The sequence below is a fragment of the Taudactylus pleione genome, unplaced genomic scaffold, assembly GCF_031769625.1.
Source record: "Taudactylus pleione unplaced genomic scaffold, aTauple2 ptg000471l, whole genome shotgun sequence".
NCBI classification, from domain to species: domain Eukaryota; kingdom Metazoa; phylum Chordata; class Amphibia; order Anura; family Myobatrachidae; genus Taudactylus; species Taudactylus pleione.
Window position 1 is genome coordinate 3619606 of NW_028284873.1, and position 16032 is coordinate 3635637.

The 16032-nt window shown below is 40.9% G+C and overlaps 1 protein-coding gene across 3 annotated transcripts in view; it reads left to right on the plus strand.

Moving 5' to 3' along the window:
- LOC148504024 (excitatory amino acid transporter 1-like) overlaps positions 1 to 14667 on the plus strand; it is an 89785-nt gene extending 75118 nt beyond the window's left edge. For all 3 annotated transcript variants that reach the window (XM_088448890.1, XM_088448891.1, XM_088448889.1), the window contains 5 exons: positions 3229 to 3563; positions 9446 to 9679; positions 10332 to 10526; positions 12720 to 12854; positions 13170 to 14667. In XM_088448890.1, the coding sequence (XP_088305016.1) occupies positions 3229 to 3563; positions 9446 to 9679; positions 10332 to 10526; positions 12720 to 12854; positions 13170 to 13368 (1098 nt within the window). In that variant the 3' untranslated portion in view covers positions 13369 to 14667. The remainder of the gene's footprint in view (positions 1 to 3228; positions 3564 to 9445; positions 9680 to 10331; positions 10527 to 12719; positions 12855 to 13169) is intronic.
- Positions 14668 to 16032: the final 1365 nt, after the last annotated feature.

Here is a 16032-nt window from a genome sequence, read left to right on the forward strand (position 1 = left end):
CTAAGGCGCTAGGAACCCACAGAGAGGGAGCAGGTAGGTTACACTGGACTTGTTATGCTTTGAATTTTGGAACTTGGCGACATACACTTTGATATTTGATGAATGCGCTCCAAGTGACGTAACTAGGAGGAGGTTCCTAGGTGGTTTAGGTCCCTCCCTCTACTTACTCTTGCGTGGCAACGGGTACATATGGCTTGACAACTATTGTCCGGATTGGGGTGGAAATAATTCCACACGTGAGAAGTGGATTTTTTTGTCTTTTGCCCCGGCATGACAACAATGGGCTATGGCTTTTTCAATCCATGGGCAACAGCTGTTGCCTTACTTACAGAAAGGACATCCTCGGCACCAACATCCTCATCACCAACATCTTCATCATCAACATTCTCATCACCAACATCTTCATCATCAATATCCTCATCATGTTTAGCGCCTTCAACTACCAAAATATCCTCCTCTTCCATGTACAATTCCACAGAAGCACCCTCACCAACTACGTCTGCAAGATGTTGACTGCCCTTCCCCACATTTACAGAGGGCACACAAATGTTGGAACTTGGAGGATCCTCCAGTACACTAGAATTTAGGTCTGGCTCACACATGGCAACCACGGATACACTTGCACTCTCCTCTGGGATTTGTGATTTCGATTTCTCAGGGCACACAGTTGTTTTTTTCCAGAGTTGTCTTACTCATCTTAACAACTTAAGTTTTTTTTACTGGTACCACTACTACTACAAGCAGAAGGGCTATCAGAATCGGAACCAGCAGTAAATAAATAAAGGCCAAGACCTTATCCTTTCCTTGTCACTTTGTGTAGTGAATGGCATATTGCCAATTTTTTGTCTATCTAAAGGCAACTTGCCTTTCAATTTTTTTTTCTTAACTTCAGTAAAAGTAGGTTTACCATATTGATGGCGTGAGTTAAGCCCTGGGGCTTGGGCCTTCATAGAGGATGAGGAAGTTGACAGCCTTGCACTGCTGGCGGCAGCTACAACATGTGGTTCTTTGCCTTGGTCACCTGTCATGTGACAGCCCTCCATATTTTCTGCGGTCTTGAAGCAGTGTCACAAGCACCAATAGTGTAGCCAAGGTGCGTTTACAAAATTCACACACGTGCAGTCGTGCGCACACAGAAAAAAATTTGACAATAAAAATACACTATGTTTTATTTTTCTTGCTCGGGGCACCTATTGATGAAAACTGGAGTTGGGCAGCACTAGGTTGCAACTTGCGTTACTGGCTGTATCTTGTGTGGCTAAGCCTAACTGGCACACACACACACAGAACAAAATTAGAGCAAAAAAAAAGACACTATGTGTTTTATTTTTTTTGCCGGTCCACAACTTGGGCCCAGAGCACAGATTGATGACAACTGGAGTCGGGCAGCACTAGGCTGCATTGCTGACTTGCTGTATCTTGTGTGGCTAAGCCTAACACGTGCACACACAGAGACAAATATAAAAAAAAAATACACTTTTTTATGTTTTTTTCAGGTCCACAACTTGGGCCCAGAGCACAGATTGATGACGACGAGTTCGGCAGCACTAGGTTGCATTGCTGACTTGCTGTGTCTTGTGCGGCTAAGCCTAACACGCACACACTAGGAAAAATAATAGACAAAAAAGACATTTAAAAAAAAAATTAAATTTGCGGCCAGAACTTGGGCCCAGAGCACAGATTTTTTTTTTTCGGGTCCAGAACTTGGGCCCATATGGATGCAGCAGACTGCACATCACCAGTCCAGATGGATCAGCAACAGCACCAGCCCAGATGGACACAGCACCAGCCCAGATGGATCAGCACCCGCCCAGAAGGACCCAGCAGACAGCACAGCACCAGCCCAGATGGACACAGTAGACAGCACAGCACCAGCCCAGATGGACACAGTAGACAGCACAGCACCAGCCCAGATGGATCAGCACCAGCCCAGATGGACACAGCAGACAGCACAGCAGTGACAGCACCAGATGGATCAGCAGTGCACCAGGCCAGGGCACAGCAGACTGCACAGCACCAGCACAGGTAAGTACCTCCCAGCCCTACACTACCCACCCTCGCTGTTCAGTCTCTACAGCAGTGGTCCCTTATATAGACGAAAGCTCACGAACCGTGAGATTTCATCTCTATGGTTTTGCCTTGGTTCTCTCCCCGGATATCAAAATTCGAGTGGTCTCTGAGATCCGAACCCGCTTATCTCTAGTTAGAACCATTGTGCCTGATTCTAATTGGCACACCGGTGTGTTTTAGATGGAATTAGGAAGCTAGATATGTCAGTATTACTTCACAACTACACGTCCCTTCTTTTTAAAACCTTTATACTTATTGCCTGATACAAATATGTAATATACATGTGCATTCAGAATCTATATGTATGCCTGTAAATGACATTTATGCTATTCATATAGCAAAATAATAATGTGGTATTTGACAATGAATTAGAAATGTAATTATGAGACGGCGCTCAACACTCTGTCAGCCCCTACTATGATAGCTTCCATATAATGGATACATTTTCTGTACATTTTACAGAATTCCTATATTTGACGCTGTTGGGAGATTTTTTTCTGTTTGTTTTTGTGTAGGTGGATGATACATGTAACCTCTGAAGAGGAAGCTATATGGGTACTCTCATAAATGGAATTATCAAAGCTGGTCTATACTGCACAATGATCGTGTACACCATCAACTAAATGGCTGGTACAGTGTATGGTACTGAACGATTATTGTTAATTTAACCGGTCTGGATCATTATGTTTGAAAGCCAAACCGATCAACCAACTTCATGCTGTGAATGGATATCTCCTCCATGCATCATGTAGTGTATGGAGGCAGGATAGTCCAGAGCTGAGATGGGCTCGGGTACGGGGGGAGTGGTCAAACATGGAAGGCATGTTCATGCCTCCTCCAAAAAAAAATGATTACTATACTTGGCGCTGTGCACAGCATAGGTCCCTTTCAGCAGCTGACCTGAGCCCCATCTGGCCCCTCCAACAAACCCGGCCTAGAGTAATTCGTACCCCACCCTCTGTATGGAAGTGCTCCAACTATTGGGCTGTTTGCTTCACCCTTGTTGGCTGGTCTACTGCAATGTATGGCCAATTTAAGAAATGCTTTGTTAACTACAGAGCAATAAAGTGAAAACAAACATTCTTTATGATTAAAACCAAATTTATTCTGTAATGCAATACATCTAGCTGATCTTTTTTTTTGTTGCTGTTGTTTCAGTACAAGACACATTACAACACAAGAGTTTACCAATTGCCTGTCCCACTTGACCAGAACCTCACAGTGACCACAGAACAGCCCACAGAATCATTTAACATAAGTAACATTGTTGAGAATGTGACCCGCGCAATAGGAAATCTGCAAGACATGATGAATATGGAAGAGGTGGTGCCTGTGGCAGGCTCAGCAAATGGAGTGAATGCATTAGGCCTGGTGGTCTTCTCCATGTGCTTTGGGCTGGTGATTGGAAAGATGAAAGAACAAGGAAGGGCTTTGAGAGAGTTCTTTGATTGCCTTAATGAGGCAATCATGAGGTTGGTGGCGATCATTATATGGTAAGGATAAAATCACTTAACAATGATATTGCAAATATAGGATAAAAAAATATATATATTTTATTGATACATGCCATATTGTAAATCTTATTGACGTCATTAATATATGCATAATATGCTTTATAAATTAAGCATAGTTATTTCATCTCTTCAATATTCAAAATGATATGAAATGTCTGTGGTTGAATTATCCCAGTGGTGGATTATTGTCAGATTGCTTTAGGCGGCAGATCCGGCCCAATGATGTAAGGGAGCACAGGATTCCGCATATGAGAGAATACTGTGGTGCAATTATGACATTTTAGAAATGGTAAAGTGAAGTGGAATTTGTGGACTATGTATGTTCCACAGATGTTGGCTATGTACTTGCTGTTTATTGTAATTTAGTATGGAGTATAATTGGCACATCTATAATGGGTGCAGGGTGTGCGGGCCCACACTGCACACTCTGCGCCCATTATTGATACTTACCTCTCCGGAGTCTCGCTTTGGTGCTGTAGTAGCAGTGCAAATCATAAGGAAAATGGTGCAGCAGCCATTTCCCCAGAGATTTGCACATGTGTAGTAGAGGTGTCTCTGGGGCCATGGCGTGGGTGCCATTTTAAAGGAGACCTCCTCTCTTAAACTGCCCATGTGTGGTATATTATACAATTTAGGACAGTTTGGGTATCATTGAGTCTGCACAGTAGCTCACTCCACTTTCAACACGCTTCCCCGAGAAATGGGAGATCCAATTAGAAATGATAATTTGCGGTACTCACAGGCAACACGCTTCCCCGAGAAATGGGAGATCCAATTAGAAATGATAATTTGCGGTACTCACAGGTACACATGTTTTAAAAAAAATAAAAATTTTATTGAAAATCCGTAATATAACCAGATACAAACAATCTTGGAAAATATTCTTTCAAACATATAAAACAAAGTAAAATATAAGAGGGGGGAGGGAAAACGGGAGAAGGGAAAAATATCAGTAATAAGAGTACGTCCAAAAAATTTAAAAGAGAAATACAAATCGCAAATAGACACACCGGAAACATATTGTAATTGATCACCAACAGTAGAAAAACAATACTTATAATAAAGAATAAAAACACAAACTTGAGTTTCACATCCCCTTACTGACTCACAGATACAGCAATCTGGATCAGATGGTCGTGACGATGTCGCACCTCAGTCACTTACCAAAATACACAATTTCACTGCCACCACAAAACGATTAACGAACCCTTTGCATTTCCTGAACAAATTATTAACACTTTACCTTCAGTTACACACAGGTATGTTGCATGGGCCTAGTGAAAAAAAAGAGGAAATATGCAGCGCTAATAAATACACAAATTTAATGAAAAAACAATAATAAAAAAACAATACTAAAAAAACAATAACTAGTACACAGTAATTAATACACAAATAAATGTGGATACACTAAAAGGATAGTTTAAAAGTTCAATAAACATAAAAGAAATAATCATGCATGATATTGACCCTGTAGGCACTAATTGCTGCAGCAATATTAGGACATAAAGATGGAAGACAATGTCTTTCAGGCAAAACTGAAGTATAGTTGTATGTCCAACAATGGGGAAATGATTACCAGCTTAAGTCCAGATGAAATGAGGATCCTATAATTAGCGAGGGCATCACAGCTGGCGAACATCCAACGCAAGGAAATACCTCTGGGAAATCAGTGCTGGAAAAAGGTGTGTCCCAACTCCAATGCAGGCTCCAGTGTGTGTCCTTAGAATAGTCCCAATGATAAGTGCCTAGATCAGGGGAAGCCACCAACGCGTTTCGCTACCATTAGGTAGCTTTTTCATTGCATTGCATGCTTGTTGCATGGGCCTAACAGGCTCACAAATTCAATAAGAATCACAGAGAATATGTTAGATTAAATGTGTTTAATCCAAAAAATATTTTCAAGGCTTAGTTACAAAAAATATCAATAAAAATGATGCACAGATTATATACAGTATATGCAAATAATTTCAGAAATCAAATAAAAGGGAGGAATTAGAGAATAAGAACTTACAAAGCATAAGTCTCTGTTGTGCAGGAGATCACAGAAAGTTATTGTTACATTAAATGCTGGATGGCATTTCCTTTTATAGATCTCTAATTCTTTGGTCCTACTTAAACAGGTTTTCCCTATCAAGTCAGCAGGGTTTGAGACCAATAGAGGGCCCCTGTGACTTCCAATACAGGGTTACCTGGCCAAACCAACAGGGTCCCTGTTATAAAGATGTGTGACTGCATAATCCCCTCTTAAACTGACACAGGCCAGTACATAGTTGTGTAAACATTCCCCAAATCACAAGAATGGTCCTAGATGGTTATCACCCTCTCTTCTCTGTGTGGCTGGCTTTACAAGTTGTAAACCACAGTATACCCATCAGCCCCTCTGAACCAACCACAGGTCAACTACAGGACATCAAATGCAGCTGGTTTATCGCATATAGATTCAGGGGCATTTCTAGAGAGGAGGGGGCCCGTGTGCAGTCTCCGACACGAGCCCCCTCCTCTCTGTCCGGTGGCCGGCAGCACACTGAACTGTGCACGGCCAGGGCCGGAGTCTATAGAGTATGCACAGGTCACCGGAAAAATGGCTGCCATGGCCATTTTCCCTGTACTGCGCATGCGCAAGCGACGGAAATATGGCTGCGGCGGCCATTTTCCAGTAGTTTTTAGAGTGCCGACCCCCGCTCTGACGTGGGACTCTGGAGAGGCAAGTAATGCTATGGGTGTAGGGTGTGTAGTGCGGGGCCCCCCTGGACCCAGGGGCCCGTGTGCACCACACACCCTGCACCCACTATAGATACGCCCCTGTATAGATCAAGAAATATAATTTTTAGCAATCATTCTGGGCCTATTCGCTACACTGAGTCAGAATAAAAATCCAATCCCCATCCCTAAACAAATAATAAGGGAGACTTAACTTGCTTAAAAACTGCCCAAATAATTTAAATCAACTTAAGTACCGACTATACCGACAGGGGCTCTAGCATCTGCCCTATAATCACTCCACCAAAACCACTTCATTGATGTGTTAGGAGCTGATCAAGAGTAGGACCCACCAGCTGTTTCAGTATCACAGTGAGTTTGTATTTTATTTTCTCTAGCAGTAAGATTTAGTAAAAGATTTGAATGCCTATGGTAAGCAATAATATGTCCCATCACATACCTTCTCCAGAAGCTACAGCTCCTTGGTGGAAATAAAAATAATGCTACAAGGGGATCTAGAGGTGTAGAAATCCCAGTTACCGTACTTTAGAAATTAACTCAAAAACTTGATGCCACAACTGTTTAAGTTTTGGGCAAGCCCAGAAAATGTGGTGAAGGTCCCCCACCTGACCACAGTTTCGCCAGCATTGATTAGAAATAGAGGGCCATATTTTGTGTAATCTATCAGGGGTCAAATATAGCCGGTGAGGTGAATCAGTTTGTAAAACATCTCGGCATGTAAGATACATTTAGAAGAGATAAAACACATGCTGAATATAGAGCTCCAATCATCTTCTGTAAGGGACTTTTAGAAAGATCGACTTCATATTTATTAAGGCTAGAAAGGGACCAGGTTTCTGAGAGCCCAAAAGCAAACTATACCACCATATCCTTCTTAGACCCTACCAAAAAAAAAAAAATCTCAGTAATATATTTTGGGGTGGTCACCAGAATTAATAAAGCTCCATACATACTTTGCAACCAATGATGTGGTTGTAGATACTTATAAAAATCTGTAGAGGAAATAGAATATTGTTCCCGAAGGCTTGCAAAGGATAGCAAAGCACCATTCCTAATTACATCACTCAGAGCATTTTTTTGCACTTTTTATTAATGGTGGAAAAAAATTAAACAAGTGTTTTTCAGCAAATAAAAGTCTTTCCAGCATTCTGAGGTAAAGAAAATGTCTGTATAATAGTATTTCAGTGTTTTTATACAAGTTTGTAAAAAGTTGGAATAAACACTTTTACCTCTCATATGCAAGTTCTAAAACCCCTCTCTTATCAATACATCTCCACATACCTGTCCCACATCACTTACACCTCCACATCACTGTCCCACATCACTTATACCTCCACATACCTGTCCCACATCACTTACACCCCCCCACATCCCTGTCCCACATCACTTACATATCCACATCCCTGTCCCACATTTACACCTCCACATACCTGTTCCACATCACTTACACCTCCACATACCTTTCCCACATCACTTACACCTCCACATCCCTGTCCCACATCATTTATACCTCTACATCCCTGTCCCACATCATTTATACCTCCCCATACCTGTCCCACATCATTTATACCTCCACATCCCTGTCCCACATCATTTATACCTCCCCATACCTGTCCCACATCATTTACACCTCCACATCCCTGTCCCACATCAATTACAACTCCACATCCCTGTCCCACATCATTTACACCTTCACATACCTGTCCCACATCATTTACACCTCCACATCCCTGTCCCACATCCCTTACGTATCCACATACCTGTCCCACATCACTTATACCTCTACATACCTTTCCTACATAATTTAACCCTTTATTAGCTTTTAAGAGTTCTACCTGAAAACTGACATGTAATATGCTATTTAAACCCCTTCAAGTGCATGATTATTCATTGGGAGGGGTGTACCAGAAGTTCTGCACTGTGTCCCAACTTTTCTGCTTCTCAGGGGGCTGTGCACAAAGAAATGCAAATTTCCACTGATAAATTTATGCGGGTTTGAACTGGTGTGCAAATAGAGGCATCACAGGGTCTGGTGACAACCGGTGCGCACGCCATATACCCCTTATGCAACGGCGGCACGTGCGCCCAAAAAAGGGGGCATGGCTTCATGGGAAAACCCTCTGGGGGCGTGCCCAGCATCCCCAGTGATGCTGGGCTGCTCCCGGAGGCTAGTGATTGCGCTTTGTGCTCCTCCTCTGTGACAGAGGCTGAGTGCTGCAGAAGAATGTCACACTGCAGCTCCTGGCTCCTGTCACCGAGGAGGAGCTGACATTTTGGCCCACATAGCAATGCCACTGATTGCAAATGCAATTCATGTTGCACGTTTTCCATGAGAACGACACGCAGGGCCCAACTTGCCCCTAATTGGATTCAGCCCATGGAGTGTTTCATTAATACTAAGCTCTATATCTACTATATTTAATAAGTGACAGGTTTTCAAAGCTGGTTTTGTGTGGTTTTGCCCAAGGGATTAAAATTGGCAAAAATATTTAATGCAATGTTTTTGCATTTAGTGTTATTGCCGTTTTAAATCCTACAATCAACATTTTAGAAAATCGGTGGCATTGAAAACCTTCCTAATCATTTTACACTTTGCTCTCAAGCAAGAAAACAGGTACTCCCTTATCTGGTCTGACCAGGATGGTCAAACAACCAGTTCTCTTCAAGTATCTCTCCAATGTGTCCCAGACAGAAGTCCAAAACTTGGAATCCACACATGACAAACACAAAGTATATTATTATAGTCTTCTTCTGTTGCTGCTTATTTTCCATATAAACCAATGAAATCTATGAATAGGATAAAATAACCCAGGCTGTCTTGAATATACTGTATATACATAGTACATATATAATTCACTTTGAGTAGATAAAAAGTAACCATTCTTCCCAGTGAAACTAAAACATCCCCAATATGTGAAATGTGATTGGTCCATGAAGGGTCAATCTATCATTATTTTTTTCTCATTTCTGCAATTAATTTTTTTCTTACAGGTGTCTTGTAGAGAAAATGGTAGCTCAGACTACACCAACCCTAGGTGCATGTCTTATAAATTACTTGTACTACACAGTATTTTGTGGCTTTAGTAACCTATGTCTCAGGTTTTCAACTAATACCTGTTTCTGTTTCTATTGGCTCATAGGTATGCTCCAATTGGAATCCTGTTTCTGATCTCAGGAAAAATACTAGAGATGGATGACATACTGGTTATGGGGGGACAGCTGGGCATGTACACCATCACTGTCATAATAGGACTTCTAATACATGCTTTGGTGGTACTCCCATTGTTATTTTTCATTGTTACCCGGCGAAACCCCTGGCCATTTATTGGTGGGCTCCTTCAGGCCCTTGTCACTGCTTTGGGAACATCATCAAGGTAGAGAACCACATGACCTCTGTTCTCTTAATGAGTTCTTGATTCCTACACGGAGACATTATTTGAGCCGAGTTGTTATTTGTGAGAATAGTTATTGTCCTATTAATTTCTCTGGCAGTTTGAAGGAAGCAGTTTGCCAAACTGACCTACTCTGCTGGCCTATGCACATTGAATGAATGCACCCTAAATGTGTGATTTTATTATATTGTGTGTGTGTGTGTGGTCATGTTGCACTGACCAATTACTTGGACAAGTGGGCATACTGATCAGACCAAATAGCACAAGATAATAACAAAAAAAAAGGGAAAAATAAGGGAAACTGAAATAAACAATTTTACTGCTGTCGCTTGAACAATACTGCCTTTGGGCTTCACCACATGAGTTTTTTCTTGTTCCGTTCCAAACAGAATGCACTATCTATATGGTGTGCCATCTATGCTGGTTACACAGACGTCAGTCAAATCCGTGGCTTTGGTGTTACTGCAAGAAAATGTGGTGCTGTGTTCCATTTGGAATGCAACAAAAATTGTTTTGTCAATGTGCTTTTTAGTAAATTCCTCTATAAGCCTGTATTCAGGTACATAGAGCCCTGCATGTCTAGCTGACTTTAAAATAGAGTAATATATAATTCTATGTATTTTTACTTTTTCAGTTCTGCTACCCTTCCTATCACTTTCAAGTGTTTAGAAGAAAACAATGGTGTGGACAAGCGTATCACTCGTTTTGTGCTGCCTGTGGGAGCCACCATAAATATGGATGGAACAGCATTGTATGAGGCACTGGCTGCCATTTTTATTGCACAAGTAAACAATTATGAATTGAACTTTGGTCAGATCATCACTATCAGGTAAGTTGGTGACCCAGTACCATTTTGTACCCGGTCAGTGTTTTAGGAATGGTCCCCCATTCATTTCCTTCTGTGCCTTGTCTTTCATTATATGCTTCACATGTCAAAACTGCAAGTATGCGCTAGTCTGGCAGTTTATTCTCTTTGATTACACTGTTAGGCAGGATAATAGTGTGTAGTCACTTGGCACAGGATACACTGCTCGGGTAGCTTTTATGCATAACAATTTCTGCATATTGCATCAATATAAGTAAATAAAACCGCAGCAGAAGTTCTTATTTTCTTATACAGTTTAAATTGTAAAAGCTAGTGCAAGAAATATAGGTAAAGCGTAATTCCTACTTTTCCTATCTGACCTCTGGGGCGTTCTGGGGAGGTCAGGCTACGAATCATGGCCCTACCCGTCTTGATGTAATGTCACAATTAGCTGCATTATGTTGCAGTGGACAGGATTGCAACAACATAATTCTTAACAAATTGCACCATCATGCCCCCTGCCACACCCACTTCATGGGAGAAGTGGGGATGCAGGAGTGTTACCCAACATCTTGAGAGCCAGGAGAACTCACCAAAATAAATTATTCTCACAGAAAATCCAGGAGAGTAGGCACCTATGAATTAAAGTAATGGCTATTGTGTTAATCCAATTCAATAGATATGTTATTCATGGTTGCCTGTCCAAAAATACAAACTGAATGAACATACAAACTCCACACAGATGGGGTACTTGTCAGAATGGAACCCATGATCCTAGCCAAGGGCAGAACTATGGGAGACAATGGAGGTGCCTGCCAACGGCTCCAGCTCTGAAGGGGCACCTCCTCCATTGTCCACAACATATTCACCCCACTTAGGGCTGTAACTATGTACCCGGTGTACTGTCACAGCCGTCCAATACATGGCACCCCTTCCCGGCACCTGAGAGCCACCATACACTAGTGCAGAGCTCCATGTCCGACCACCAGCTGCTACCTTCGTCCATCTATAGCCTGTCTGCATGTGAATTGCTACATTACAGTGTCAGAGGCTGTGATGGGTGGGGGGCACCAAATTATAACTTGCCTCCGGCGTCTTGGATGAATTTACGCCACTGATCCTAGCACTGTGAGGCATCAACACTAGCTTCTTTTCCATAGTACTGCCCCAGATTCCATTTATTTATTTTAGCAGTTATTTATATACCGCACACATATTCCACAGCGCTTTAGAGAGAATATTTGGCCATTCACCATTCAGTCCCTGCCACTTTGGTGCTTACAATCTATATTCTCTACTATATGTACACAGTAGGGCAAATTTTTGTCTGGAGCCAATATGTACCTGTATATGTTTGGATTGTGGTTGTGGGAGGAAACTGGAGTACCTGAGCAAAACCCATGCAAGCATTGAGAGAGTACACAAACTCTAGACAGTTAGAGCCGTGTTGGGAATCAAACCCAAGACCTCAGTCCTGTGAGACAGTAATGCTAACCATTACACCAACCATGCTGCCCCCAATTTCTGTCTTAATGCTCTTATCTTCATAGATCTATTCTATGTGGTAGCAATCTTCTTATACGGGGCATTAGATATACATTCTATGTCATGGCAATTTTGTTTCCATGCTTTAAACATGGTCTGAAACTCTGAAAGTTATAACCAATACAGGTAAAATGCAGGAATTTTACAGAATGCACAAGCCATAGAGATGGTGCAGTACTCCAATGCCAGGAGATGTTCACACATGGAAATCTTCACATAATAAAATTAGATCACACTTCTTATATATATATATATATATAAGTCATAGTTCATAAACAGTCACCAAAAGTATATCTGTCCCAAAAATTATATTTATACACATCTAGTCATTTTTGGCTTGAGGAGCCTGCACACTGCACGAACCTGACTTTTCCTTTATTGCTCCTCTCCCTGATTTCACATTGAGATAATACATACCTCAGTTCTTTCTAGGTGACTAAGGTATACAATAAAAAATGTAACCCTAATTCATCCAGTAGTTTTTATGTGATGTTGGAATGATCAGTCAAACAAACAAAGATTTCAAAGAAATCTTTTTTTTGTCTCCATAGTTCATACAGAGTCCCAAGGAGTACATTTCTGCAGAAAAAAAAAAATCTATGTACAGACACAACTATCACAACTTTATTATAAGTATAGATGTATGAAATATCATCTTTATTCTCCACACAGTATCACAGCAACTGCTGCCAGTATTGGAGCAGCGGGCATCCCTCAGGCCGGCCTGGTTACCATGGTTATAGTGTTGACATCGGTGGGGCTTCCAACAGAGGATATAACGCTCATTATCGCTGTGGATTGGTTCCTGTAAGTCTCAAAGCAGTGGGGTAGCAAAATATGGGACAGTTACCTGACTTGATACCAGAAACTGTTAGCAGGGATAAAACAATTCATTAGACCACTTTATAGAGCACGAGTGTTCAATTATTAATGCAGTGAGGAAGAAAACTGACACAATTATAATAAATAATGTAGTAGAATATAGACAATTCCTATCTTGGAATGAAACATTGATATTTGTCTTAAAAAAAGTGATGTTAGAAATAGCTATTGTTGTGCCACTGCTATAATATGACTTTTACCCTTGTAGTTTTGTATCATTAATTTTTCTGTGTATTCCAGAGACCGTCTCCGCACAACCACTAATGTTCTTGGGGACTCTTTAGGAGCTGGCATAGTTGAGCACCTTTCTAGACACGAGCTTCAGAAACGAGATGCAGAGCTGGGAAACTCTGTTCTAGAAGAGGATGAAAAGCCCTATCAGCTCATCTGTACTGAAAATGACATGCAGAAGCAGGTCAATAGTGAAACATCTATGTGAGTGGTATATGTGACGGTGTTCTGCACCCTGTGTCATCTCCTCCCGGTATATGTGAATTGGATTTTTGCAACGTTTGGCTTAATTGGACAGTTCTAAAGAATATTCCTCTCTGTGTCAATGTTTTGGCAACACAAAGGACACATACAACATAGCACACTAGGAAATCTGCATTAATGTCAACAGAAAAGTTGTGTTGTGTTTTGGACAAATACAATAGATCTTGGGGTCTATTTACTAAGCTGTGTTAGGAGATAAAGTGAACGGAGATAAGGTGCCAGCCAATCATTTTTCAAACACAGCCTGTGACATGGCAGTTAGGAGCTGATTGGCTGGTACCTTATCACCGTTCACTTGATCTCCATCCAAGGCTTAGTAAATACCCTCTTGTCCCCTCCATTTGCCATATATGTCTGCCAATGCTGCAGTTACAATGTAAAGTGTTAATAGAGTCTTATGAATAGGAAAGATAATGCTGGAAATCCCATTAAGCTGGACATTTTCTTTTGTGTATAACAAATATGAGCATAGTATTTCCTTCACATTAACTTTATGAAGAAAATTACTTTTTGAAAATGAATGGCAGCTTAATGGATAAGTAACATAGGTATTCCCATAGTAGTATATTGCTTATTAAAAGAACTTTGAAGAAATGGAAAGCCACACATTTATACTAGATCCTCATATTCTACAGATGTCAGTAGCTTTTCAGGTCACAAAACTCCCATATTCCAGGTCATTACGTAGGCGGTACATACTTTTGAGGAAGATAAATTCTTTAGAAAAACTGGGATTTCAATTTTATTGTGCAAACTGCATTACCGACCGGAACAGACTGATCCTACATGTAATCCTGTTGCTGAAATAGGTAATAGTTTGTTGTTTCACTACACTACACTACACTAACTAATATCCTTAGCAGTACTCGCTACAGTACTGTCGTTTTTAACATTACTGAAGTAATAATAATGCTAAACAGATTGTCATAATCTTCATGAAGCTCTTTTTAGATTCTGGTCCAATATAAAATGCCACTAATTTTACTTGCATGGGATGGTCTCGCTTTCAGTTGTTTAGTCAGCTGAGAACAAGTAGATGCAAAGCGATTTATTATGAGTATATCATGTTAGCTAGAGCAGGCCTTTTCATTGCACTTGAATACTAGATGTTAATAAAGTATTACATTATGGTGCTGGTGGCAACAAGTATATGGTACAAATGGTTATTAAAACTTTCTGTACTGGCTGCTTATGATATATAAGTAATACAAGCTATGGGGGTTGACACAAGATTTCTAGGGGTCTATTTACTAAGCAGTGTTAGGAGACAGAGTGCAAAGTGATAAGGTACCAGCCAATCGGCTCCCAACTGTCATTTTTCAAACACAGCCTGTGAGATGGCAATTAGGAGCTGATTGGCTGACACCTTATCACTTTTCACTCTGTCTCCTAACACTGCTTAGTAAATAGACCCCTAGGTCTTTTTCTCAGGTGCAGGTTCCAGGCTATAGCCAGATTCTGATAGTTAGGCATTCTATGGTGAAATGATGATCAGAAAGACCTATTCTACACAGACTGTATATGAAGGCAAGCAGTGAATAAGTGTAATGACTGCTTTAAAAACACATTTAGTTCTCTATTGTCATAATGCTTACTTGGAATAGAAAGACTGTGATTTGCATACCTCAGTGTTAATGCGATGGAATCCTGTTGCCCACTTAGCACCGGTTCCTGAACTTTACTCTGTTGCAGCTTGTGAGTCTTACAGAATAAGTTCGCTATTGATATACTCTGTGTCACTGAGATACTGGTGGAATTCCTGGTGGAGTGTATTACCTATGAGCCAAACCCCCCTACCTTATGGGTTAATGGAGGGGGGAGATATTAATTTAGCATTGGCCGCTGCCCACACTACACTATTTCATGGCCATCTGCATTTTATGGTAGGCCGTCATGACGCAGGATGGGCCTGATTCAGAGTTGTACGCAATAACAAATAAACGCAGCCACATCCGTGAATGGCCGCGACAGAACGCATGCTAATGAATTGCTGCCCACACTGCCTGTATGCGATAATGCTCACAAGGCCACACTTCATGTCCTGCCCAGAACCTTAAGTGCATGTGCATTTCTACACAACTGCGAACAATTCCCACATGCAATCATCTGTGGTTTGAATAATGTAACCAATGTATTTCTGCATCTGCTGTCAGCCTACATCGGTAGTTGGGTGACATTACCTCCCATGCTTTTGCTTTGTTCAATCTTCATGGCAATGTAACCAATTCTTCCACTTAATACATCAGAAACATTAGTCAGTGTGCTCACATCCATGTAATTAACACCTTATTCAGTGAATTATGCATCATTACACAGCTATTTTACACTAATCCATGTAAACGTACACTGCTTTTGGATTTTTAAATGACCATTTAATTTAAAAACCAGAATGAAACACTTATTTCTTGTCAGTAACTTCTGTGCTTAATGTGATGAAATAAAGTAAATCATGTATGTTCACTATTTAATTATAAATTAGATACAACGTAGTATCCTTTTTTTACAAGTGATTTCCTTTCTCTAGAGGAACGCAAGTCATGTTACATAAGTCACTTTTAGACTTGTGCTGTAATTAATACAATGTGTAAGACTTTCTATATATAAAGCA